The 23783-nt window shown below is 46.8% G+C and overlaps 2 protein-coding genes and 2 long non-coding RNA genes across 10 annotated transcripts in view; 2 read left to right on the top strand and 2 right to left on the bottom strand.

Annotated features, from left to right (window-relative positions):
- LOC132661285 (uncharacterized) overlaps positions 1 to 2933 on the top strand; it is a 40854-nt gene extending 37921 nt beyond the window's left edge. For all 3 annotated transcript variants that reach the window (XR_009602175.3, XR_009602173.3, XR_009602174.3), the window contains one exon: positions 2623 to 2933. This is a non-coding gene — a long non-coding RNA (uncharacterized LOC132661285). The remainder of the gene's footprint in view (positions 1 to 2622) is intronic.
- RNF169 (ring finger protein 169) overlaps positions 1 to 4043 on the bottom strand; it is a 106099-nt gene extending 102056 nt beyond the window's left edge. For both annotated transcript variants that reach the window (XR_009602172.3, XM_060605633.3), the window contains exon 1: positions 3498 to 4043. Coding sequence is in view for 1 of the 2 variants with exons in the window: in XM_060605633.3 (XP_060461616.1) it covers positions 3498 to 3999 (502 nt within the window). In the remaining variant the exon portion in view is untranslated. The remainder of the gene's footprint in view (positions 1 to 3497) is intronic.
- Positions 4044 to 17825: 13782 nt separating this feature from the next.
- Positions 17826 to 23783, top strand: part of CHRDL2 (chordin like 2) — a 33125-nt gene continuing 27167 nt past the window's right edge. The window contains exon 1 of one of the 4 annotated variants that reach the window (XM_060605638.3): positions 17826 to 18628. In XM_060605638.3, coding sequence (XP_060461621.1) covers positions 18547 to 18628 — 82 coding nt within the window. In that variant the 5' untranslated portion in view covers positions 17826 to 18546. The remainder of the gene's footprint in view (positions 18629 to 23783) is intronic. The other 3 variants (XM_078433094.2, XM_060605637.3, XM_060605636.3) reach the window with 3 other exon arrangements.
- Positions 21927 to 23783, bottom strand: part of LOC132661287 (uncharacterized) — a 30492-nt gene continuing 28635 nt past the window's right edge. Inside the window, exon 5 of the long non-coding RNA XR_009602177.3 lies at positions 21927 to 23181. This is a non-coding gene — a long non-coding RNA (uncharacterized LOC132661287). The remainder of the gene's footprint in view (positions 23182 to 23783) is intronic.

The following is a 23783-nucleotide window of genomic DNA, read 5'->3' as shown; positions in this document are numbered from 1 at the left end:
TTTATTTTTGGGACAGAGAGAGACAGAGCATGAACGGGGGAGGGGCAGAGAGAGAGGGAGACACAGAATCGGAAACAGGCTCCAGGCTCCCAGCCGTCAGCCCGGAGCCTGACGCGGGGCTCAAACTCACAGACCGCGAGATCGTGACCTGGCTGAAGTCGGACGCTTAACCGACTGCGCCACCCAGGCGCCCCAAACAGTTTTTATTTTTAATCAATGGACCAAGACTGCCTCTAAATTTAGAATATAAGCTCCAAGAAGAAGAAATCTTTGAACATTTCATTCACTAAGGTCTCCCAAGAACCTAGAACAGTGCCTGGCCCAGCACAAACATTCATTACATACTTGTGAATATTGCTCAAAATGGTTCAAATACTATGTCAATATATGCGATGAGCTATAACCTCAAGGAACATAAAGTTGAAGTAGCCTTCACACAATGTTGCACAAGTCAACTGATACTATATCCAAAAGCAAACTGACAAGGCATATAAGAATAAAACAAAACATGTTATACAGGAGTCCTTAGGGTTCTGAATTTTAAAGCTTGTCAGGAAACTGGTAAAAAACAAAAATGTCACAACACAACCAAAATTTTCTACAAGCACAAACTCTTATACTTATTATAGACAATTCAATTCCAAAAGAGCCATGGGGCTTCAACAAAATTAAAAAATATATATATAAGAATTTCACTGAAGCACCAGTGCATTTACTACAAAATTTAATTTCCAGTATTATAAAGGAATTCTGACCTTTCTTTTTATCAATTAACCTAACTATGCCCCAAAAAAACTGCTAAGCAATATACTTCTGAATATACCTAAAATTGCTAGTTCTGTTGCTGTTTCCCACTCAAAAACACAATGTAAGTTTTTATAAAACTGGTATTTTTAGTTTTCCCTATTACAAGTCATCATGAGCATTTAACTGTGAATTAAGCTATGTTTTAGCCCTTATTTATGGGTTATTGTTTTGGTCCTTGTTTATCTGCTACTAACTCATGACGACCATTAGCTGGTTACTTTCTACTCTCTTCTGGGCCTCAGTTCTCTCTTCTGTAGAATGAGGGACCTGGGTTAAAACAATGGTTCCTACCATTCTTTCTGCATCCCTTTGAGAATCTGGTGAAAGCTACAGGTGACCTCTCCATATGAATGCACATACACATGTATATAACAATTTTATAACTGACTTTTTATAATAGCAAAAGATTGGAAACAACCTAAATGTCTACCAATAGACAGTTAATTGTTACAGCCATTCAATGAAATTCCTTGCAGCTGTAAGCAGAATAAAGAAACCTTCTATATGCTGATATGAAAAGCTTTCCATCACGTATCTTTATATGGAAAAAAGCAAGTTACAGAACAATGTATACAATATACAACCTTTTGTGTAAAAAGATCAAAAACTAAAATAAATACATTTGAATTTTTATGTAGAAGCATAAAGAAACTGTGGAAGAATAAATGAGAATCTTTGGTGGCAGTGGGAAATGAGTAAAGGGATAGGAGGAACCTTTCCATTGTACACTTTCTTACATTTGTGTTTGGATTATGTGAATGCACGGCATATTAAAATTCTAAATTAAAAAATTGTATATAACTCTAACAAGTCCAGACAACCCACTGAAGCTAGAAGATAATTCGCAAACCCTGTTCAGCAATATTCTCCTATAATGATTTGACTTAATAAGCCTGTAATTATATACACTCAATGATCCGACAAGAATATTTAAGGAAAAATATTTTTCATCACAGTCCTCATATAAACATATAAGTAATTGGTGGATACTCAGTAATTCAATAGATACTAATCTGGAATCTCATTTTATATAATTTTCCTTAATCACTGATACACTTTATGACAAATTTCTTCATCAGAAAAAGTTTGCACAAATTATCAAGCCATACTCCTTCTCATGAATCAAAGTCCAGAACTGATATTTCACAGAGGAGTCCAGACTTTATGAATGAGAACAGACATCTCTATCTTATTTGACCATATAATCAATAGTACTAGTAGGAAGACCAGAGAAATTTTTACCATAATCTCAGAACTTGAAGCAAACTAAAGAGCTTATGAGATCACTCAGCACCCACAAATTAGATGACATCTGGGGAGGCCTTCTCACCTACTCTGAACAAGGATCAGATAGAATTGGGGTTCACCCTTCCGCAAGTTACTTAACCTCTCTGGGCCTCAATTTCATCTCTAAAATGGAAATAAAAGTACCTCTCTCATAAGAATGTTGTGAAACTTAAAAGGAAAAATAAGGAATATAGCCAAGTAAGACAAAGAAATAAAAGTAAGGTATCCTAGGACAGTGGCAGGTGTCTGTTTTAATCAAAACAGCCTGCATTCCGGAAACTGTAGTTTCTAGAGACTGCACTTTCATACACAAGCAATGCTTCCTTTTCCCTACTGGAAAAAAAAAAAAAAAAAAAAAATGGCAGAATTCCCAACACAAAAGGTGCAAATATCTGGCCTTTCCTAATTATGTTTCTTGGAAATCTCCTCCTAGGTAAGCATTTTTTTATCAAAGAACATAGACGTTGTGTTGACTGGATGTGTCTCGGAGTCCTAAGTTACACACAGTTCTGTTTTGTGTTTTTACAGGGCACTTTCAACGTCAAGCTCAGCACCAGAGAGGCAGGCTGTGGGAGGTATCGAAAGGCAAAGAAGTTGAAAGCAACAGTCCCGCAACTTTTAACTGCCAGGATGATAGGAGGAAACCTACACAGCCATGGAGACAGAAGCAGCCCCTGCCAACCAATCTCCATTTACGAAACTTAACCCCCACCCAGTTTTGTTGTTGTTTTGTTTTTTGTTTTGTTGTTTTTTTTTGTTTGTTTTTTGTTTTTTTTTGTCGAGCACTACTGGAGCTTATTCATTTTTGGAGTTATTAATTATAAATATAAATAACCCCGCTGTGCGAGGCTCTGTCAAGATTTTGTGAAAATTGCGCTTGTGAGTTCATTCTCTCAACCCACTCCACATTCTAGTCTGAAAAGCTCTCTTCACATCCTCAAATTCAACCCGCCCCCTTAACTCCGGATACTCCATACCTCTCACTAATCCATTTAGGCCCAGGAGCCACTTCTCGACACGCAGTTCGACCCCAAGCTCTTCACCCAACACGAAACCAAGCACTTCTCTGATCCTCCAGGGCTCCTGCAAAGTTAGGAACCCTTCTCCCACACACCATTCCAACCTGGCCCTAACTTGTTCCAAGAATGCTGTTTCCCTCCAAACTTCTAACTTCCGTAAGGCGCGAGATCCCCTCACTGCCCCTCCAAATCCATAGTGCCCGTACTTCATTCTGAAGTTCAAAATTCAGAAACAGATGCGCCTGGACAGAGCCCAGTTCCAACCCCACGCGAACTCTACACAGCCGCTCGAGCACGGCCTGGGACCCTCCACCCCCCAACCAGGCCAGGCCGGGCGCGCTCGGCCTCGCTCCAGACCCCCAAAGGGAGGAGGGAAAGCTCCACCTGGCTCTGTGGCCGCGGCGCGCGGCTCCTGCTCCGGCCTGGACCCCGCGGCGGCCGCGCCCCCGTCCCGGCGCTGGCGGCAGCGCTCCGGCTGGCCGCGGCGGGCGCGCTCGCCCTGCACCTCCGCGTCGGCCTGGCCGTCGTCGCGGGCCCGACGGCGGGCCCAACCCGGGCCGCGGGCACGGCAGCGCGGGCAACCGGGGCCCGCTGCGTCGGCGGCGCGCTGGGCGCAGCCTCGGCACAGCGAGTGGCCGCACGGCAGGGCCGCCGCTTCGCCCAGGGTCTCCAGACACCCGGCGCAGCCCGACTCCTCCGGCCGCGGCGGTGGCGGCGGTTGCAGCAGCGGCGGCGGCAACACCAGCAACGCGGGACCAGAGGCCGCGCCCGGGGCCCCAGTCTTGGCTGCCGCCATCTCGTCACAGCGGCCCCGTCGGCCCCGCCGACTCAGAGCTGCCGCTGCCGCCGCGGAAGAGGCCCGAGTACTCGGACCTGCCGCCGCCATCTTGTTTCCCGTTTGAAGGGAGAGTCCGTTGCGAGGGAGAAGAGTAGAGGGCGGGGCAGTGCGCGGCGGGCGGTACCGGCTACATATTTATGAGGGGGCGGGGCTCCAATGAGCCGGGAGAAGGTTCTCCCCTGGCCCGATTGGCGGGAGGCGAAACCTCATTAATATTTATTAGCTACCTTCTATGTCGTCCTCAGCCTCGCCCTCCAGTTTTTGCAATTTCCTCTTATCGAACCCGGTGAAGTTGAGGACTGATGGGATTTGGAAATTCTGAGCGATGTTAAACTTTATGAAGTAATTACATTTATCCTGCACTACCTTCATAACTAAGGCTGAAGTGAGTGGGGGGTTATGTGAATTATCTAGAACCTTCCCTCACTGCTTCATTTCATGAAAGGGTAGCTGTTGTGACCAGGCCTACTTAGTGACCAGCAACTAACTACCAAAAATAACAGCTTCTTGTCAGTTCTCATCTCCATATCTTCCCTATTCACGTCTCTTCCTGGAACTCCCCTCTCTTGGCTAGCAAAATCAGACTTTCCTGGTTTTTTTCTCAACCCCTCAGCCCTTTCCCAGACTCCTTCGATCCCTCCCCCTTATTTGGGGCTTAAGCCTGCTTTTTCTTCTAGGCTCAGTCCTCCTCTCTCTTTGGGTGTGCTACCACTCTCACCTCACACTTTCTTCCAGCTGAAACTCACAAACTGATACCGGCCATCCAGACCTCCTGAGTCCAGCCCTGCACTTTCAACTGCCTGATGGAAACATCATATTGAATGTCTGCATCCCTCGTGTACAAAACCAAAGTCACTGTCTTCCACCCTCCTTCAAAAACAGCGTATTTCTTATTTCCCTCATCCTGTTAAAGGTACTATCCTCCTAGTTCCTCAAGCTCTAAACCTAGGGTTCTTTACATTTCTCTCATCTACCACATCTGTCAGTTTGTTAATCCTGCCACTTCTCCCACCAAAGTGACTATTTTCCCACCTATCTTTTCCTATTCATTCCATTCCCACCACCCAATCATGTTCCATCATCTCTCACCTAGATTGTTGCAGTAGGTTGTCTCCCTGCCCACAGCCTGTCTTCCTCCAATCCATGCTCCACAGCTCTTAGAGTTGCTTCCTAAAGGACAGCTCTTACCATGTCATTCCTACTTGGGCTAGTCACCAAGTGAGTGACTTTGATGCCAGCCCCCCTGGATGCAGAGGGTATGGGAGAAAGAATGGCTCCCTTCTGATAGATGGTTCTATAGCAATTCTCCTACCCTTTGCTTTCTTTGCACTAAGGTAGATATGGAGCAGGAGGACATTAAGCAAATGGCATTTCCTGTTGGGAATCTTTATAAGAAAGCACAAGTTTTATAAGGAGAGCAAAATCAAAAAAAGCAATATAATGTAATGGAAGGCATCAGAGGCCCTGGGTTTCCATTGCCCAGAAACAGTGTCTGAACTGGTGGTAAAACAATCCAAGGCAGAGTGATTGGTGGAAGTCAGAGAGCAGGAAAAAGAAAGAAGTAGATTCCCAAGATGAGAACCAGATGGCTAAAGAACAGTCAAGAATTGAAGAAGAGTCAATGAGTAATTGAAACAAGGTCTTGTGTGCACAGAGGCCCAGTCAGAATCCTGGCAAACACAGAAGTATGGCTTCAGCTGTACTGTCCTTTATCCAGGGATCCTCCTCATTTCACTCCCCACTTGAGGTTCTTGAGGGCGCTTTGCCCAGATTCTGACAAGGAGGCCTGTGGTCCAGAGATCAAACTAACTACCATTAGGATTGGGGCTCTTGGTGTGGGCTCATTCTCGACAGTTTGGGGCTCTTGATCTGAAGCCTGTTTACTGTTGGAAGAGCTGAACGATAGACATGCAGCATGCTTCCTTAGATACAAATAAAGACGGGAAATTTCCTTTCACAGAGGGAAAAAACAAGAGGTCTGAGTAGCACTAGACCAAAAGCCAGGAGATCTGGGATTGGTCCTGGCCCCTTTACCCTTCTCGTTAACTCATTGTATGATTTCAAACACCTAACTTCTCTCTGGGCCTCAGTCTCCTCATCTTTAAAACAGGGTATTGGTGCAACACCTGGGTGGCTCAGTCAGTTAAGCATCTGACTCTTGATCTTGGCTCAGGTCATGATCTCACAGGTCATTAGATGGAGCCCTGATCCATGGAGCCCCATGTCCACTGAGCCCCACATCCATTGGGCTCCACACTGACAGCGCAGAACCTGCTTGGGATTCTCTCTCTCTCTCTCTCTCTCTCTCTCTCTCTCTCTCTCTCTCTCTGCCTCTCCCCTGCTTACACGTGCTTTCTCTCAAAATTTAAAAAAAAAGGGGGGGTATTGAAATTGAGCAGTTTGTGACCTGGAACACACCTCAGAAAGGTACACACACACACACACACACACACACACACACACACACCAAAATCTCACCTCAGATCTACTGAAGGTGAGATACCAGCATGTGTATTTTATTAATACCATAGGAATTCTAATGAATACTCCTAGATAAGACCACTATAACAGATAAGTTCAAAGGTCTCTTTTAGCTTTAACATTCTATGAATCTGACTCCCAATTTCTCCCAGTCTCTTCTCTCCTCTATGCTGTTGCCAGAGTAATCTTACTAAAGCCATAGCAGGGACAGAAGGTAAGGCAAACCTAAGAAATCTGGAGAGTTATTTACTGTGTGGGAAAATGAGAGCGATGGATAGTCCTAACATGTCAAGCCTAGGAACCCTACATGATGACCACAACTGACAACTGACAAAAACAGAAGTGGAAAGGAAAAGCAGTCTGAAAGATGAGGGCGTGGTGGATAATTTGTTTTATTTAGTTTACCATCAGCATCTGGAGTCCTTCTTACTTGGAGGAATGCCCCATTCTATGTTGTATTTGCAGTGTTGCTGAGACTAGGGAAGCTGAAGCAGGGAGGTATTCTACCTGCCCCCCAGCAGCTACAACGTGACTTATGACCCAAGCTTGGCCACCTGGCCACACTTCTCTTAACTTTGAATCTTCAGGGAATGAAATGTAACGTAGACAAGTTTAGAATTATTCAGAGCAACAGAAACAGTAGGTGTCCAATCACAGTGGGTCCCTGATGGAGCTTGGGGGTATGGGAGTCCCTACCATAGTGATGGTGGCCATTCCAGATCATTCCTGAGGCATGGACTTAATTGTGGTGCCTGCTGCCTGGCTTTCCTAGGTTGAAACCCATTTTCCACATCCAACTCTCCAGCTTTCCTGTCAACTCTGTATCCTTCCAGTAAATTCTCTTTTTTTCTTAAATTTCTCACAATTTCTGTTGTTTGCATCAAAGTACTCTGATTAAGATAATGGTTTGTTGTTTTTGAAGTGTCACCTGGAAACAGTTGTCAAGGGTGCTTTGTAAGTTACGAAACAATCTAAGAAACTTAGTACAACAGCCTAGAGTAGAACGAGTCAGAGTTGTGTCTTTTTTCTAAGTTCCCACCTATACCACAGACCACTGAGGGAAGAGAGACTCACAGACTCACCTTAACGCAGTCATCAAAGATGCCAACTGGAGGGGCACCTGAGTGACGCAACTGGTTAAGCGTCTGACTTTGGCTCAGGTCATGGTCTTGCGGTCTGTGAATTCAAGCCCCGTGACAGGCTCTGTGCTGACAGTGTGGAACCTGCTTCAGATCCTCTGCGTCCCTCTCTCTCTTCCCCTACCCTGCTCGTTCTCTCTTTCTCTCTCTCTCTTTCACGAATAAATATTTCTTTTAAAAGATGCCAACTGGAACAAATAGCAGTGCATCATATATACCAATGCTCCCTCTCCAGCTGCTTTTGTTCTGTCACTCTTACCATATCTTCTGAGGATTGCATTGCTGCCCAGATTACCTGCTATCTTTCTCATCACGTGTCTATGGTTCCATACCACCACTAGCTCTTCAGAATCTCTCATGCACATCACTGCAAACCTTCCCTCTTCCTGGCATCTGGAGCCTCCAGCCTCTCCCAGCTGGACTGAAAGACTCAGATGTGAAGCAAGGCCATTCAGCCAAGTTCTGTGGGGCCAGGCTGTTTTGCCTTGCAGGCCCAAGAACCCCTTCTTGCTAAGCCAGGTGCTGAGTCCATCCTGAGACCTCACACATCTAGGAAGGAGAAGGATCTGACCATACCACTGCCCCCTCTCCTCTACCCTCCTCATCTCTTGGGATGACATCTTCTTCCTGTATTCTCTCTCCCTCAAGCCAGATTTCCCCCCTTGAGATTTGGCCTCTTCCCTGTTGCTTTAAAGATTCTTGCTACATTCTTACTATTATTCATCTTCAGTTCCTTCCCTTTTGTTTCAGAGGAAGAAGCGATTTTTTAAAAGTTTTTATTTATTTTTGAGACAGAGAGAAAGCACCAGCTGGGGAGGGGCAGAGAGAGAGGGAGACAGGAACCGAAGCAGGCTCCACACTGACAGCTGAGAGCCCAATGCGGAGCTCAAACCCACAAGCAGTGAGGTCATGACTGGGACCGAGGTCGGACACTTAGCCAACTGAGCCACCCGGGCACCCAAGAAGCAGTTCTTTTGCAAAGCTAATCCTTCTGTCATCTTTCCAGCCTCTCCCAGACTCTTTCTAAACACTCTACAAATACAAGTAAGACTTGGTCCCTGCACCTGTCAAGGTCACAGCCTAACAGAGAGGCAAAAGTATAAGTGAAAAAAAAAAGTATAACAGAAACATGCTGTTTGACTGAGATACAGGGTAATGAGGAAGCAGAAAGCAAGAGGGCATGGACAGAAGGTTTCACAGAAGAGGGGAACATTTCAGCTCTGTTCTGAAGGACAAGACGAGTGCACCAGGCAGACAGAGAGGATGGCCTTCCTGGCATTCCTGTGTGGTGGGACTAATAAGAAATTCAATATGGCTAGAACACTGGATTGGACATTAGGCTAGAAAATTGGAGAAGAAAAGGAACTAGAATTTATTGAGCAGCTACAACATGCTGGAACACGCTAAGCAATGATATGTTTATTTCATTTAGACCTAAAGTAACCCTGTGAGGTGTGTATATTATTGTTTCCATTTTACAGAGAAACTCAGGATATTGGGAGACTATTGAAAGATTTAACATTGGAACCAAAGGAGTTCTACATATGGATTTGTATTTTATAAGGATAACTCTCAATCCTATCATTATCAGTGAGGCATGAAAATCTAAGTAGACTTTCTCCTACCCTCATGGAGTTGAGATATTACTGGACAAAGTACAGTGCAGCTACCATTCACTTATTCAACAAATCTCTTTTGAGCACCTGCTAGGTGGCAGCATAAGACAGGTGCTAAGAATTCAGCAGTGAACAGGCAGGCCAGGTATGGATGCTGAGCCCATTCGGATGGGCCAGCTTTGGGTACAGTGTTTGGCACATTCCAGGTAATGTGGGATGAATGAGTGTTATCCCTGTAGTCACGCCTTTAATGTTTAGTAGGGTTCAAAGTATCATGCACTGTCAGAAAAGAAAAAATTCTGTTTGCAAACAAGCACATTTGTGGAGAAAAAGAATTCTTTAGTTTCCTACAGTTTCCCCTCTAGATACCTATAAATCCACATAGAATTAGCAGCAGCTCTCACTCTGTCTCTGCCCCACCTCCCTTCCCCTTGGTTTTTACTTCTCTCTTCCCTACCCTCAGAGTCCCTATTCTTTTTCCTCTATGCTCTGGCCCAAGATTCCAAGTAACCAATTCCATCTTTGATTTAATTGTGGGGCTTTTTGGAGGAAATTGAGGTGACTTTAAGAAGTCCTTTGGGTTTGGGGCAGCTGGGTGGCTGTCAGTTGGTTAAGTGCCAACTTTAGCTCAGGTAATGATCTCACAGTTGGTAAGTTCAAGCCCTGCGTGGGGCTCTGTGCTGACAACTCAGAGCCTGGAACCTGCTTCCCATCCTGTGACTCCCTCTCTCTGCCCCTCCCCCGCTCATGCTCACTCTCTCTCTCTCTCTCTCTCAAAAATGAAATAAACATTTAAAAAAATATTTAAAAAAAGAAGTCCCTTGGGTTCAACATATAGAGAATAAGGAAATAAATGGGCAAATGGCCTCCCCAATCCCACTTTGAATGAAATATCTAAAAGACAACCCTCTCTCTGCTAGTGTTACCTTAACAGTGTAAACCACATGCCTCATTCTAGCACAGTCTGTCTCTTCTCCCCACCCTACCAAAGAAAGCCTTCTACTACCTTCACTTTGGCTCATGGCCCTACTCCAGGAAGAGAGTGAGAGGGAGAGAAACCCTCATTTTGTCATAAATAAATGGATAGTTATACTGACCAGAATGAAGAATTTGCCTCAGAAGAGAGCACTGTGATGGGAGCAGAAGAAAAATTCAGGAGGACTACAAAGCAGCCTCCCAAAGACTGACTCCTTCTGGTTTGGAAAGAAACAGATATGAAATGGGTTCAGCTGGAGGCTGAGAACAGAGAGCGCGATCTCCTAAATTCCTTTATTCTGAAGGAGTATAGGATTCCATACCCACCTACCAGTAACCAGGGGGAAGCCTGATTGGTTCTCTTCTAGAATGGTCATTGTCCCACTGTTCTTTGTTTATCAGGCTCTGAGCTCTGCTGTCTCCAGCCCTGGGAAAAGCCTACAGCTGTCACCCTGACTGTGATGTTGCCGAGTGACCAGCAGGGGGCAAACTGAGACTACTGAGCTCTAACCATGTCTCTTCCACCTAGTTTCCATGGAGCCAAACTCCGAATGTCAGAGCTGGAATCTGGCTTTAGAAATCATCCAAGCCTTCTGATCATCTTCGTTTACAGAGAAAAAAACCAAAGTCTAAAGAAGAGAAATAAGGTGTCAGGGCTACGTAGTGAGTTAATGGTAAAAAGTGGGGACCAGAAACCAAGTCCAGTCCTATACGTGTTCCAGCACACCAAGCTTTCTCCTTTCTCAAATGTAATTCTAGAATACACTGTTTTTTAATGATATTTTTTCCTATGAAAAGGACTTGTGTCTCCAATTAGACTGTAAGCATTCAGGGTCAGGGACTGTGTTTTGGACCAGCCTTGTATATCATCTCCTCCAGCACGTATCATGTGGCTCTGCACGTAGCCTATGTCTGATACCAGATTGATTTCTGTTGGTGTTTTTTTTTGTTTTTTTTTTTAGTATTTTTTAACATTTATTTATTTTTGAAAGAGAGAGAGAGAGCATGTGAGCAGTGGAGGGGCAGAGACAGAGACAGAGTCACATAATCCGAAGCAGTTCCAGGCTCTGAGCTGCCAGCACAGAGCCCGACACGGGGCTCAAACCCACAAACCATGAGATCATGACCTAGGCTAAAGTCCAACACTTAATCGACTGAGCCATCCAGGCGCCCCTGATATCAGGCTGATTTCAACAAGTACTGTGAAACTGCTATGTGACAGGCCCAGCAATGATTCCTGAGAATACAGAGAGGAAAATTTACTGTCCCTGCCCTCAAGGAGCTCTTTATCTGAGGGAATAGTCAGCTATGTCAACAAACAGCTATAATTCAGGACAGGAGATGGGTTTTTCAGTGGTGCAGGCATAGTGAACTGGAAGGCCAGAAGTGAGAGTGACTATCTAGATGGGATGCAAAATGGGGTCCTAAAGAAAGGATGAGAACTCACCAAACAAAGAATGGGAATTCCAAATACAAGGAATAGCAGAATAAGTCAACACACAGAAATGTGGAGACATAGTGTGGTAAGTGAAAATGATTGCTTCTGAGTAGCTGGAACATAGTATATGTAAGAAGTTAGAATGGGGGAAGGGGAATAGTAAATAAGACTAGAAAGATAGTTTGAGGCTAGCTGTAAAGTCGATGTCTGTCCATTCATTCATTCATTCAGTCAGTCAATAAACAGTAAGAACCCCCATGTGCAACGCAGCACTGTTGTTGATAATGATGATGGGGGGATGATAATAATATATGAGGTAATAATAACAGTGATGAAAATACTAATGTGGTTAAATTCCAAGGATTGGAGTCTTAAGTCTAGGGTTCACTTCTCACATGAATCAGATCATCCAGGTAAGTATTCTATCTTCCATTTATTTTCATTTGTTTAAAAAAACAGTCGGGGTTGGCTCCATCGGTGGAACATGCCACGGGGTCGTGAGTTAAATCCCCCCGTTGGGTATAGAGCTTACTTAAAATTAATTAATTAATTAATTAAATTTAAAAATTCAGTAAGACTCTACTATGGGCAGGCACTGTCTTAGGAGCCAGGAGTATAGCAGTGATCAAGAATTAAGGGGGCACCTGGGTGGCTCAGTTGGTCAAGCGTCTGACTCTCAGGTTTCAGCTCAGGTCATGATCTCGCAGTGGTGAGATTGTTCCCGGTGTAGGGCTCCATACTCAGTGTGGACCCTGCTTGGGATTCTTTCTCCCCCTCTCTCTCTGCACCTCCTCTGCTCCTGCGTGCACTCTCTCTCTCAAAATAAATAAATAAACATTTTTAAAAAAAGTAACCCTGAAAAAAAAATTTAAACTCTGTATATTGCTGGAGAAAACACAGAGATAACTGGTAGTTCTTCGTTCCCATCTTTGGGTGGGTACAGTGCCTGCCACCGTCTGGCTGTGGGACCCAAGTTATATGGCACCGTTTTCTGGCACTCTAGCTACATCTTCACAGACCTATAGACAGAAATCTCTGAGGACAAGCTGCTCTCCAAAGGTCCCCTGAACATGGAGGAGGCAGTAGCATAAGTTCCTTTGGCTTGGCTGGTGATGGCACTTGCAGTAGGGAGGCCTCTGGCCGGTAGCAGAGCTTAGGGTCTGGATGAAGGATGATCCCACTCTATCTTCCGAAGACACTTGTTTCCCTCGTGAGGGCCCTGTGAAATTAAGGGCTATGCCTTCCCTCATCCTGGTTCCTTATACCTCTCTCCATCAGAATTTCTGTTTGCAAGCTGTTCTTGGAAGAGAGGAGGGCCCACTACGGTTAAGCAAACAAACAAACAAAAAAAGACTTAGACATGTTCACGAAGCCACACTAAAAACCCAAACAAATAAATACTGGTGAGCTTCAAGTTCGTCCTACAAACATTTATTTAAGCCAACTATATGCACAATATCTGGAGATTCAAAGGAATATGTCCTGAAGCAATAATAGGTTTTAAGTAAATGTTTGTTACACAGATAAGTAACTCTAACCTGGCTGAAGGGTGGGAGTGGAGTGGGGATTGTTCAATTTACAAATAAATTAACTCTGACCGTTCCTTTAAATAAGACTTTCCTCCCGCTGTACCTAAACTGGACCCAGCTTTAAAGACTCAATTTGTTCACATCATCAGGACATCATCAAGTAAAGGCAGTGTACTAGAGCTGATTCTAAGGACTCAGGAGAGCTAGCTAAGTGTTAAATTCTCAGGAATTTTGCAAGCTGGTTGTTTAACACTATCATTCTGAACATTAAATCATATAAACTCACAAGTAAGTTATATTCAAAACATTCAAACTCTTCAACCCCTAATTATATTCCTGCACTGCACCATCAATGTTCTTGAAATTATTTACATGTATTGGACCCGCTAATGGAAATACTACATAATGGTGTCCTATCGTCAACTCCACATTCAGTGATGTCACATTGCTAGCCTGAAATTGGCCACGGTGGGAGTATCTACACCATGGAAATTGGCAACTGCTATAAACCAGGGCTTTTTTTACCCCTAGAGAGCTGGTTGTTACACATTTACGAGCACACCGATGTAGAGTCTATTATGTAGTCCTCTTATATTCACTCTTAGGTGAATCTGCTTTTAGAATCTTACTTACAGAATTAAGTGGACTGGGTTAAGAAGTCTTTGCTTTATGCTAATCTCTCTGATCCTTATCACTATGCTAAGTTTTCATAATCAAGGAGCCTGCAGCCCAGGAGGAGGTCTTAGCCACAAATAATGTCACAAGAAGACTATTTGAAGGAACAAGGCTATTCTTCGACAAAACTTTATTTAGCACCTACTGTGTACAAAGCTGTGTGTGAAGGCTAGGGAAGATAGTAGTCTGTGTTCTCCAGGAACTCACTTTAGAGGAGGTGACATGAAACCTTTGATGATACAAGGTGACAAGTGGCATGTGCTACAATGGAGACACAGAAGCATGGAGCAAAGAGAAGCTAACTCAGACACCATGTAACAGACTTCAATGAGAACCTGGCCTACCAGCACCAGTGTCTCTCTTGTTCTCCACTGTGTCCTTAGCACCTAGCACAGTGCCTGGCACAGGGTTGGATGAATGAAGGAGGGAGCAGTTTTAATCCTGGAAAAAGTAAGGTTGCCAGATAAGAATGGGTAGAGGGAGGGCATTAGAAAAACATAGCACATGCAGAGACATGGGAAGCAAAAGCACTCAGTGAGTTTGAAAAGAGAAAATATAATGTGGCATGACGGGTCCAAAAGCCAGAACTAGTAAGGATGCAAGTATGGAAGAGGAGTCCTCTGTCTCAAATCTCTAGAGAGTTCTCAAAAGACAAAAGGAGTTGGCTTACTCTCTGCATCCTTGGGGGCAGAGCTAGGGGCAGTGAGGGGAGTCACGGAGAATCAGATATCAGTTAAAGAACTTTTTTTTTTTTAATGTTTATTTATTTTGAGAAAGAGAGAGAAAAAGAGAGCTTTGCTAGCAGGGGGTGGGAGTGGGGGGTGGCAGACAGCAAGAGGGGGAGAGAGAATCACAAGTAGGCTCTGTGCTGTTAGCGCAGAGCTGGATGCAGGGCTTGAACTTAAGAACTGTGAGATCATGACCTGAGCCAAAATCTTGAGAGCTGGACACTTAACCGACTGAGCCACCAAGGCACCCCAGTTGAAGAATTGTCCAACAGTGTATTGAATGGTCTGCCTTGGAAGGCAATGAGCAAGTTCCCTAAGAAGGAAGCAAACAGGTACCAAACTTGTAACCAATTGCTATGGGTAGATACTTTTTTTTTTTTTTTTTTCTGAATAGATTTTGGAAGAATTTATCAAGTCTCCTTTCTTTAAGGACAACCATCTTCCTGGAGAACTATCTTCAACAATTCTACAGAAGACTCAGAGATTTTCCTCAAATGCTTGCTTCTTATGTCAATCATTGATTAAAACCGAGGACAATAGGGGTGCTGAAGCCTCCCCCGTGAAAGTATAATATCTTTTCAAATCACTGAGGTCTTCACTCATCCACGAAGCAATCATTTATTCCATTTCTTTGTGTGTCAGGGGCCTTGCTAAGTGCTGGAAGTACAGATATAAATGAAAAAAGGCCCCTGCTCCCCACAGTACTGAGTGGAAATGCAAATATTTACTCCAAAATGCAAATAAATATTTACACGCCGGTAGCTACAATACAAAGTGCTCTGGGAAACACAAAGACCAAAAATTTGCTTTGCTTGGGGGACTCAGGGAAGGCCTTGGAGAAGAAAGTGACTCAGAGCTGACTTTTGAAAGTGAAAAGGAATTCACTAGATAGAGAAGGAAAAAGATGATGCAGACAGGAGGAAAGCATATGCAAACATGTGAAGGTGTGGGAAATCACAGCCAATTTGGGGAAGTGAGTAGTGAAGTGTAGGGTCGATGGGAGTGGTAAGTAGGAGCCAAAATGCCCACAGTCCTGAATCCAACGTTACCAGTTTCGGATTTTATTCTGTATATGATAGGAAACCAATAATTTTTTTCTGTTATTTATTTAATAAACTTTTCATTTTGGAAAGACTTTTTTTTTTAATTTTGGAAAGATTTTAGATTCATAGAAGAGTTACAAAGATAGTAGAGTTCTTATCTAAGACCCCTATATCCTCTACCCTACTTCCCCCAATGCTAACATCTTACATAGCCAGGGAACCTTTGTCCAAACGAAGAAACCAAGATTGCTACATTACTATCAACTAAAGTATAGACTTTATTCACCAGTTTTTCCACTAATGTCCTTTTACTGTCCCAGAATCCAATCCAGGGTACCACATTGCATTTAATGTTATATATTTATCTATTTCCAATCATGGATTTTAAGGGGAAAGTGATGTGATCAGATTTGTCGGTAGAAATAATCAGAATAACTCTTAGGGTACATGGGAGGAACATAAATTGAAGGGGCCCAGGTTAGGGGTGGCAGCCTTGCTTAGAAGCTGTTGGCAAAATCCAGGTAAGGGATGACAATGGCCCCAACTCTGGGAGCAGTGAGGATGGAGAGAAGGATTGAGACATTTTGGGGTTTCATGGTAGAGACCTTTTCTGAAGTAAAATGGGCAGGATATAGGACAGGCCAATCTTAATTCGTCTCTTACAACTAAGACACGGATATATAGGTATAGCAGACTTTAAATAAAGATGGAGAGGGGCACCTGGGTGGCTCAGTCGCTTAAGTGTCTGACTCTTGATTTCAGCTCAGGTTATGATCTCATAGCTTGTGAGATCAAGCCCTGCATCAGGCTCTGGGCTGACAGCACAGAGCCTGCTTGGGATTCTCTCTCCCTCCCTCTCTCTCTCTGCCCCTTCCCCATGCACACTCTCAAAATAAATAAACATCTAAAAATAAATAAATAAAGATGGAGAAAGGAAAAGATCCCTGACTCAGAACCTTGGGATGAGACTGCACTTCCTGAAAGGCAAGGCAAAAAGGGAAGCACGATGACATGCATAGCTCTCATTATCTGTTAAGATAAGGTATACTCAAGGGAGAAAAAGAGACTGGCCGGATTGGAGTGGGAGAAATTAAGCCTGAAGGGCACCTTTGGGGCAGATCATGCTTGTCCCTGATTCGGAGAGCCCCGGGGAAGTTCTGTCTCTGAGATCACCGGTTCCTCCCCCCTGCTCTCTGTTCTGGAGGGGATGGCCTGGCAGCACTTGGGAATGGGGAGCCCAGCCTTATCGCGGGAAGCTATCTTTTCAGAAGTGTGCAGAGCTAGAAATGATTCTCTACCAGAGTGGGTTGTGGCTTGGCCTCCCATCTCACCTCTCACTCTTCTGGGTGCTCACTGGGCTTTCCAGTAGCTCTGCAAGAGAAGCTGGGCAGGAAGCTGAGATCCAAAGCAGGATGGATGAACTTCACCAAAATGGCCCAGCAAGCTAGGGAGAGAGCCGGGAGAGACCCAGGCTTTTGATTTCAGAGCCTGGGTGTTTCTTATCTGGAAAGCTCAAGCGTCCTACTAATTCATGCACTCATTCCACACAAGGTATGGAGCATTAATCATGGGTTTCAGGGCAGCACCCACAGGGAGCTCACGTTGGTGGGAAAGGTGACTGACAATCAGCTCTCACTGAAGAGGAATGAACGCGGTCATCACGCTCAGAGAGGTGGGAGCCTTACCTGCAGAGACAAAGGAGAGACCATGTCCTCCTTTGGGAGTGGGAGGGGGAAAAGTAGAGAAAGACTTCCAGAGGAAGGGCCAAGAATCCAGCTGGACTGGATTTCAACCTAGGCACCGAGCGTGTGGGTAGGAAGGGGAACTGGTAAGGGTATTCTAGGTGCATGGGATTACGACCCCTTCTTTTTGAGATGTGAATACTTTGACGTTCATTACCTCATTTCATCTTCGCAAAAAGAAGTGGGGAGATATTAAGATCCGCATTTTAGATCCTGAGATGGCGTGTCCAAGACCACAAACAGAATTAAGAATGGCAAGTGTCCTGCCTGACTCCATCGAGAGTGATGTGCACGCACCGCCCAGAGCCCTACCCTGAGCGCCTCGCGGGTCCCGCAGCTCGCTTCGCCTCTCCCTCCCGGACATCTCATCCTTCCCCGCCCCCAAGTTTCACCTGAAGCCTAACTGGGTTGCGTCCTCCTGCGCTCAGGGCGCCGCGGAGAGTCAGGGGTTAAAGCCCGTGGCCCGGGTGGCCCCTTCCCCCTCCCCAGCCCTCTCGCCTCCTCTCGGCGCCGCGCCTGGAGCGTGCGTCCCAGAGACCCGCACCAGAGAGGAGGGGTAAAGTGGGCCTGTTTCTCGGGTGGCCAATCCACCGAGCCCGCGGTGCCCCAGAGGAGGCGCCAGCGCTAGGCCAGCGCCAGGCCGGGGCTGCCTGCTTCCCGCGGCAAAGTACAAATGCGCCCGAGCGCGGCGCCTGGCGCCCTTGGCGTGCACAGCCGGCCCGCGCTCAGCCAGCCCCCGTGGCCGCCGCGCCGTCGCCGCCGCCGGTACCGCCGGCCCGCCGGGCCCCAGGACCCCGCAGCCCGACCCCGAGCCCACCGAGCAGGGGGCGCCGGCCGATTCTAGCCCGCGCGCCGGGAACCGCCCGCTGCTCCCGCGCGCCTAGCCCAACGCTGCGCGCTCTGCAGACCCCTGTCCTCCCCGTCTTTCTCCTCCTCCCCTCCCTCTCACCTTCTCCTTTGCTTTTATTGCTTTCCCTTCTTGCCGTACCTTCCTCCATCTCTCCATCTGTCTTTCCTTTTCCCTTGTCCTCTTTCCACCTTCCTCTTATTCCCACCTTGGACCTCTCTTTCTGTTCTCACCGCCTACTCGACCCTTCTCTGACTCTCCACTGTAGCAGCAGCCCTCCCTGGTTGCTTTTGTGCCCCTGTGCCTCAGTGTCCTCATCTCAGTTTCTCCCGACGCCCCTCCTGGCTCAGCGCCTGGCGGCCTGGCCCCGGGGGAAGGAAGGATGGTTCCCGAGGTAAGGGTCCTCTCCTCCTTGCTGGGACTCGCGCTGCTCTGGTTCCCCTTGGATTCTCACGCACGAGCCCGTAAGTAGGGGAGGGGAGGGCTGGATAAGCAGAGGAGGGATGCGAGCCCCTGGGATGTGCAGGGAAAGTGCCAGGACTTGGGACCCCACACTGTTCTGGCAGCCTTCCAGGCAGCACCTGTGCGGGGAGAGTGGAGACTCCTCTGCCGACCAGTATGGGCTGATGAGTCTGGGATACTGGGGGGAACTTGGCAAAACTCAGGGCCAGGGGGGCTGCTGCCAGGGAACTGAGGAGAGGGGGACTGAGGGCAGTGGGAGAGAAGGCAGGACACTGTGCGCATGTGTGTAGGCTGGTGGTGGTGCTTTATATTCTCAGCAGAGAGCAGGGTATGTTTGGCTGCAAGGGTGTGAAGAAGGTGATGGAGATGTAAAGACTATTGTATTCAAAGGGAGCCGGTGCAAAGAAAGAAGAGCTCGCTAGGTAACCTCATTCTGTTATCTGTTGTGATCCTCACGTGACTCCCAAGAGGTGGGTACTATCATTTGCATTTTACAGATGAGAAAACTTAGGGTAACAGAAGAAACTTGCTGAAGTTTACAGAGCTAGTAAGCCATCCAACGCCAGAGCTCTCCAATTCCAAGTCCTATGCTTTTCCCCCTGCTGCACAGCAAAGCATCTGGAAGGAACCCTGATTTGGAGCTGTAAGACCCTGGGAGGCAGCAGGGCACAGGGAGATAGACCAGTCTTCACTATCCCAGATCTTCTGAATACCAGCTGATGGAGGGCACCTCTCTAAGCCTCAGTTTCCCAATCTATAAAATGGGAGTCAAAAATCCCAGGACTGTTGTGAGAATTAAATTGGAGAAAATATAATAAAGCAACTAGCTGGTACATGGTAGCGTCTTAAAAAAAAAAAAAAATCAGTTCCCAAATTCATGCTTCTCCACTTAGACAGTGTAACCTCAAACAGTTTATATAATCTCTCTGCAGCTCAGTTCCCTCACTGCCTCTGCCAGAGGCTCCTGGACCTCCTCTCCATCCCCAGTCTCTTAGAATACTGTGAGGATGGAAAACAAAACCAAGATTCTCTTGATGAGAAGGAAGGAGTTTAGTTCAAACCCTGAAATACCTGATAAAGGAACTGAGGACAAGGAGGGGCAGTGGTTTGCTTCAGGTTACACAGCGCAGAGCCTGGGATGAAGACCCCAGGTTCCCAACTCCCCGCCTAGCGCTCTGCCCTCCCCACAGCTCCACTCCCTCGTTGCTGCCTTTCTTTGGCACATGACTTTCCTGAGCTGGCAGTGCTGGATTTTGTTTCATTCTTGTCTCTGCTTGTGAGGGCAGGCTGCAAGTCTGGTCGTCTCTGGGCTGCCCTTAGCATGAGACTCATAGACGTCCTTAGTAACAAGTAATGGAAGGAACTCTGTTGGGTTCAAGTCCTGCCTCTGCCCCTTAGCGGCTGTGTGACTTCTCATAAGTCACAACTTCTCTGAGCCTCGATTTCATCACCTAAGACACATACTTACCTGGAACCCAAAGAGTTCTTGGGAGGATTAAGGGAAGTGACTGTGTTCAGTCAGCCAGCACAATGCCTAGTACTCAGTAAATTCCTCCTCCCCTTCCTTGGGCCCTGGAGGTTTCCTCCTAACACTTACCTGTTGTTTCTTAAAAGGGACTTAGTACTGAATGCCCTCTATGCCTGCCTCCCTTCCTCTTGGCACATCGTTCTTAGCTCCCAAGGTGTTTCTCTGGGTACCATTGCCCCTGATGCATCTTGGAAAGATGTCCTAGAATCAGATCGTTGTGCAGGATTGCTCTTGTCCTACCCACACCCCTGCTCTTGGCCTCCCATATCTTGTCAGGCCTTCACCACCTTGCCAGGTCAAACTTCTTCCAGCAAACTTTCCCTGGCCACCTGATCCACTCTGCTCTCCTTCCTCTGTGCCTCCACTGGCCTTCAGGCAGTGTCTTAGCGACAGACGCACAAGAAAACAACTCAGAGCAGACTTGAGTTAAAGTGAGGTGGGCTGGTATTCAGAGGGGTGTGTTCAGATTCTGGGATGTCAGAGCTGAAAGAGCCTTTGAATATCATCTGCTTCTGGGGCACCTGGGCGGCTCAGTCGGTTGAGCACCCGACTTCAGCTCAGGTCACGGTCTCACATTTTGTGAGTTTGAGCCTCACATTGGACTCTGTGCTGACAGCTCGGAGCCTGGAGCCTGCTTCGGATTCTGTGTCTCCCTCTCTCTCTGCCCCTCTCCTGCTCATGCTCTCTCTCTCTCTCAAAATAAATAAACATTAAAAAAATTTAGAAAATCGTCTGCTTCTACCCCCCCCAATTTTCCTATAGTTAAACTGAAGCCCAGAAAGTGGGAGTGACTTGCCCAAGTTCATACAGCAAATTTATTAAAGAATAGATTTGTTGCTTATGGGTTGTGTGAATTTGAACAGATCACTTCCCTGCTCGGAGCCTCACTTTGTCTAGTGCTGACAATCTATGAATCTAGGAACAATCCTATTCTTTTTTTTTTTTTAACGTTTATTTATTTTTGAGACAGAGAGAGACAGAACATGAATGGGGGAGGGGCAGAGAGAGAGAGGGAGACACAGAATCGGAAGCAGACTCCAGGCTCTGAGCCATCAGCCCAGAGCCCGATGCGGGGCTCGAACTCACGGACCGTGAGATCGTGACCTGAGCTGAAGTCGGAGGCTCAACCGACTGAGCCACCCAGGCGCCCCGGAACAATCCTATTCTATAGTCATTTGCCAGAGTCCTATTTGGAGGTCTCTTATGATGGTTCTTGTCTTAGTTCAAGTAAGATCTAAGGCCCGTTGTACATAAGAAATCTCCTGGTGACACCTTAGGTGCTTTCAGAAGTGACACCAACGGATGGGAATTCTCAAGTCTGTGTCATGTCAGACTCCTGAGGTGGCTCAGCCCTGCGGAATGCCAAAGGCCTGTGAACACACATGGCAGTTTGCTCCTCAGTTACAGTGCAAAAAGGCTATTCAAACAAAGGTTATTCTGTCCTTGGCTCTGTTTCCAGCCACAGATTGAATTCAACCCGGACTGAGTCTCAGCTCTGGCCACAGGCTGAGCCCTGATCCTCAAAGCCCTGACCACGGACTTAACCCCGATTCCAGGTCTGTGACCTGGTCACTGACTGGTATTGACCCCAGCCCCAGGTGAAGACACATACATGTATGATGTTAGTCAGTTTGGGTATCCATTTCTCTGTGGAACGAGAACCGGCCTAGTATCTTGACTCCCTCTCTGGTGCTCTTCCCCCTATGTCAGCGCCTCTTCCTTGTGCTCCTCCCTTACTATTCCCACCCCCTCCCACCCGCAAGGTATCCGGCTCGCTTCTGCTTTCTCTTCCCTCCCGCTGCCCAGTCCTGCTTTCAAGAGACAGTCAGTTATCAGGTAAAACCATCAATTGCTCTAGCCTCTCTCCAAAGGTGATGTGAACTGTGGGAATTGAGGCTTCTGTTTCCAAGTGACAGAATCCCAGACTGCAGAAGCAGAGATAGGGCAGGAAGGGAGCTCCCATCGTATGAAGTAGTACAGAGGACAAACTTGGAATCAGAAGGTCAGGGCCTCAGCCTGGCTCTGCTACTAATTCCAGCCACACAGACACCAGACAAGTTGCCTTTCTCTCCCCCTCAGTTTTCCCAGCAGTAAAGAGAGATGGTTGACCCCAAGAGACAATCATTGAGGACACTTCTGGCTTTAATATCCCGTGATTCTAAGACTCTAAGATCCAAAGATGCTGTTGCCTTGATTCTGAGCCTGTTCTGAGCTTCGGGAAAGGAAGTCAGGGTGTTTACGTCTGCAGCCTTGTACTCCTGTCCTGCTAGGGAGGAGTCAATAGATCCTCAGACACCAGGAGTGGCCCCTCCAGTACTTAGGAGGTCTAGAACAGTGGGTGTGTAGGGGGACCCACCGGCAGGGACCCTGCCCTGCTTTTCAGCTTAGTTGCATCCCCATCTACCTGTCCAGATTTACACGGGGGAGGGGGACACCTGAGTGAAGGCTTGACATCTGGCTCCCGGCAGGCCCCTCTCTGGGTCTGTCTAGGTGGTTCTGCACTTCCTCACTCCCACCAGTAGAGGTCTCTGTCTCACTCACTGGCTAGCTGGCTGCTGAGCAGGAGCTGGGTAACAGCTGCGCAGTTGTTCCAGCTGTTGCACCTGTTCCAGGACTGGCCTCTCAAGTTCCCCCAGCCACCAGCCATGGCGCCAGTCTCTGGGAGAGGGATCCTGAATCCCTTGGACTCCCAAAGAAAAGGACTGGTGTGAGAGCGGTGCCCCTGGGAGATGCAGTGCTGAGATCATTTCAGGCAACCCCCTGGAGGGGATCTCATCCCATCCCAGAGAAGGCGGTTCCAGTCTTCTTATGTTACCCATTCTTACAGCTGGGATTCTTCCTTATATCTCACCTGGATCCTTTTGTTCGCAATTCAAAGCCATTTCTTCTGGTCCTGCCCCCTTAGGGAAGGGGTGTTCCTATAAGCACCCCCCCTCAGATCTGAAGACTGCCACTGGAGTTTGTGCTAGCATAAATCAATGATCTTAGGCAAGTCCCGACCTCTCTTCTCGGACTCAGTTTCCACATCTGTAAAATAAAGGATTGGATGTCATCTCTCAGTCCCTAACTTTCTAAGATTCTGTGAATCTAAGTATCTATGTCCAAGGCAGAACAGCATGTAAATGGTCTCATCTCTGCCCGCAACACCCCCCCCCCCCCGCCCCCGACACTTGCTGGTAACAGAGCTGCCTTTCCTGGTTTGACAGGTCTCTCATTTCAGGTCCTTCTGTACTCCTGAACATCCATCATGTGCCAGAGAAGAGGAGTCAGGTTCAGAGTGAGGGCCATTTCCCTAGGTCATACAGCTTAGCTACTGAGGACCTAAGGTTTTCACTTCTGATTCCCTTAGGAGGCCTCCCCCATTGGGTGCCAGTGCCCAGAGCAGAGCTTATGTCTTAGAGGGAAGCAAGTTTGTTTGCATGAAAGGGAACTATAAATAAATAATGGCTGTGTGGGCGCAAGGGAAAAGATGTAAACTTTCTCACATTCCTGCGCAGCTGGCTCGCTCAGGTTTCTTGAGTTCTTGCAGGCTGGGGACAGGCCAGCCACAGTCCCAGGCCTCTCTCCTCACACCCCAGATCCCCTGGTCCCTTCCAGCCTCCCCTGCATCCAAGAAGCTTCTTTTTGGT

Source organism: Panthera onca, chromosome D1 (genome assembly GCF_046562875.1).
Source record: "Panthera onca isolate mPanOnc1 chromosome D1, mPanOnc1 haplotype 2, whole genome shotgun sequence".
NCBI lineage: Eukaryota > Metazoa > Chordata > Mammalia > Carnivora > Felidae > Panthera > Panthera onca.
The sequence above is the reverse complement of the archived record's forward strand: the minus strand, read 5'-3'. Positions and strand labels throughout refer to the sequence as shown.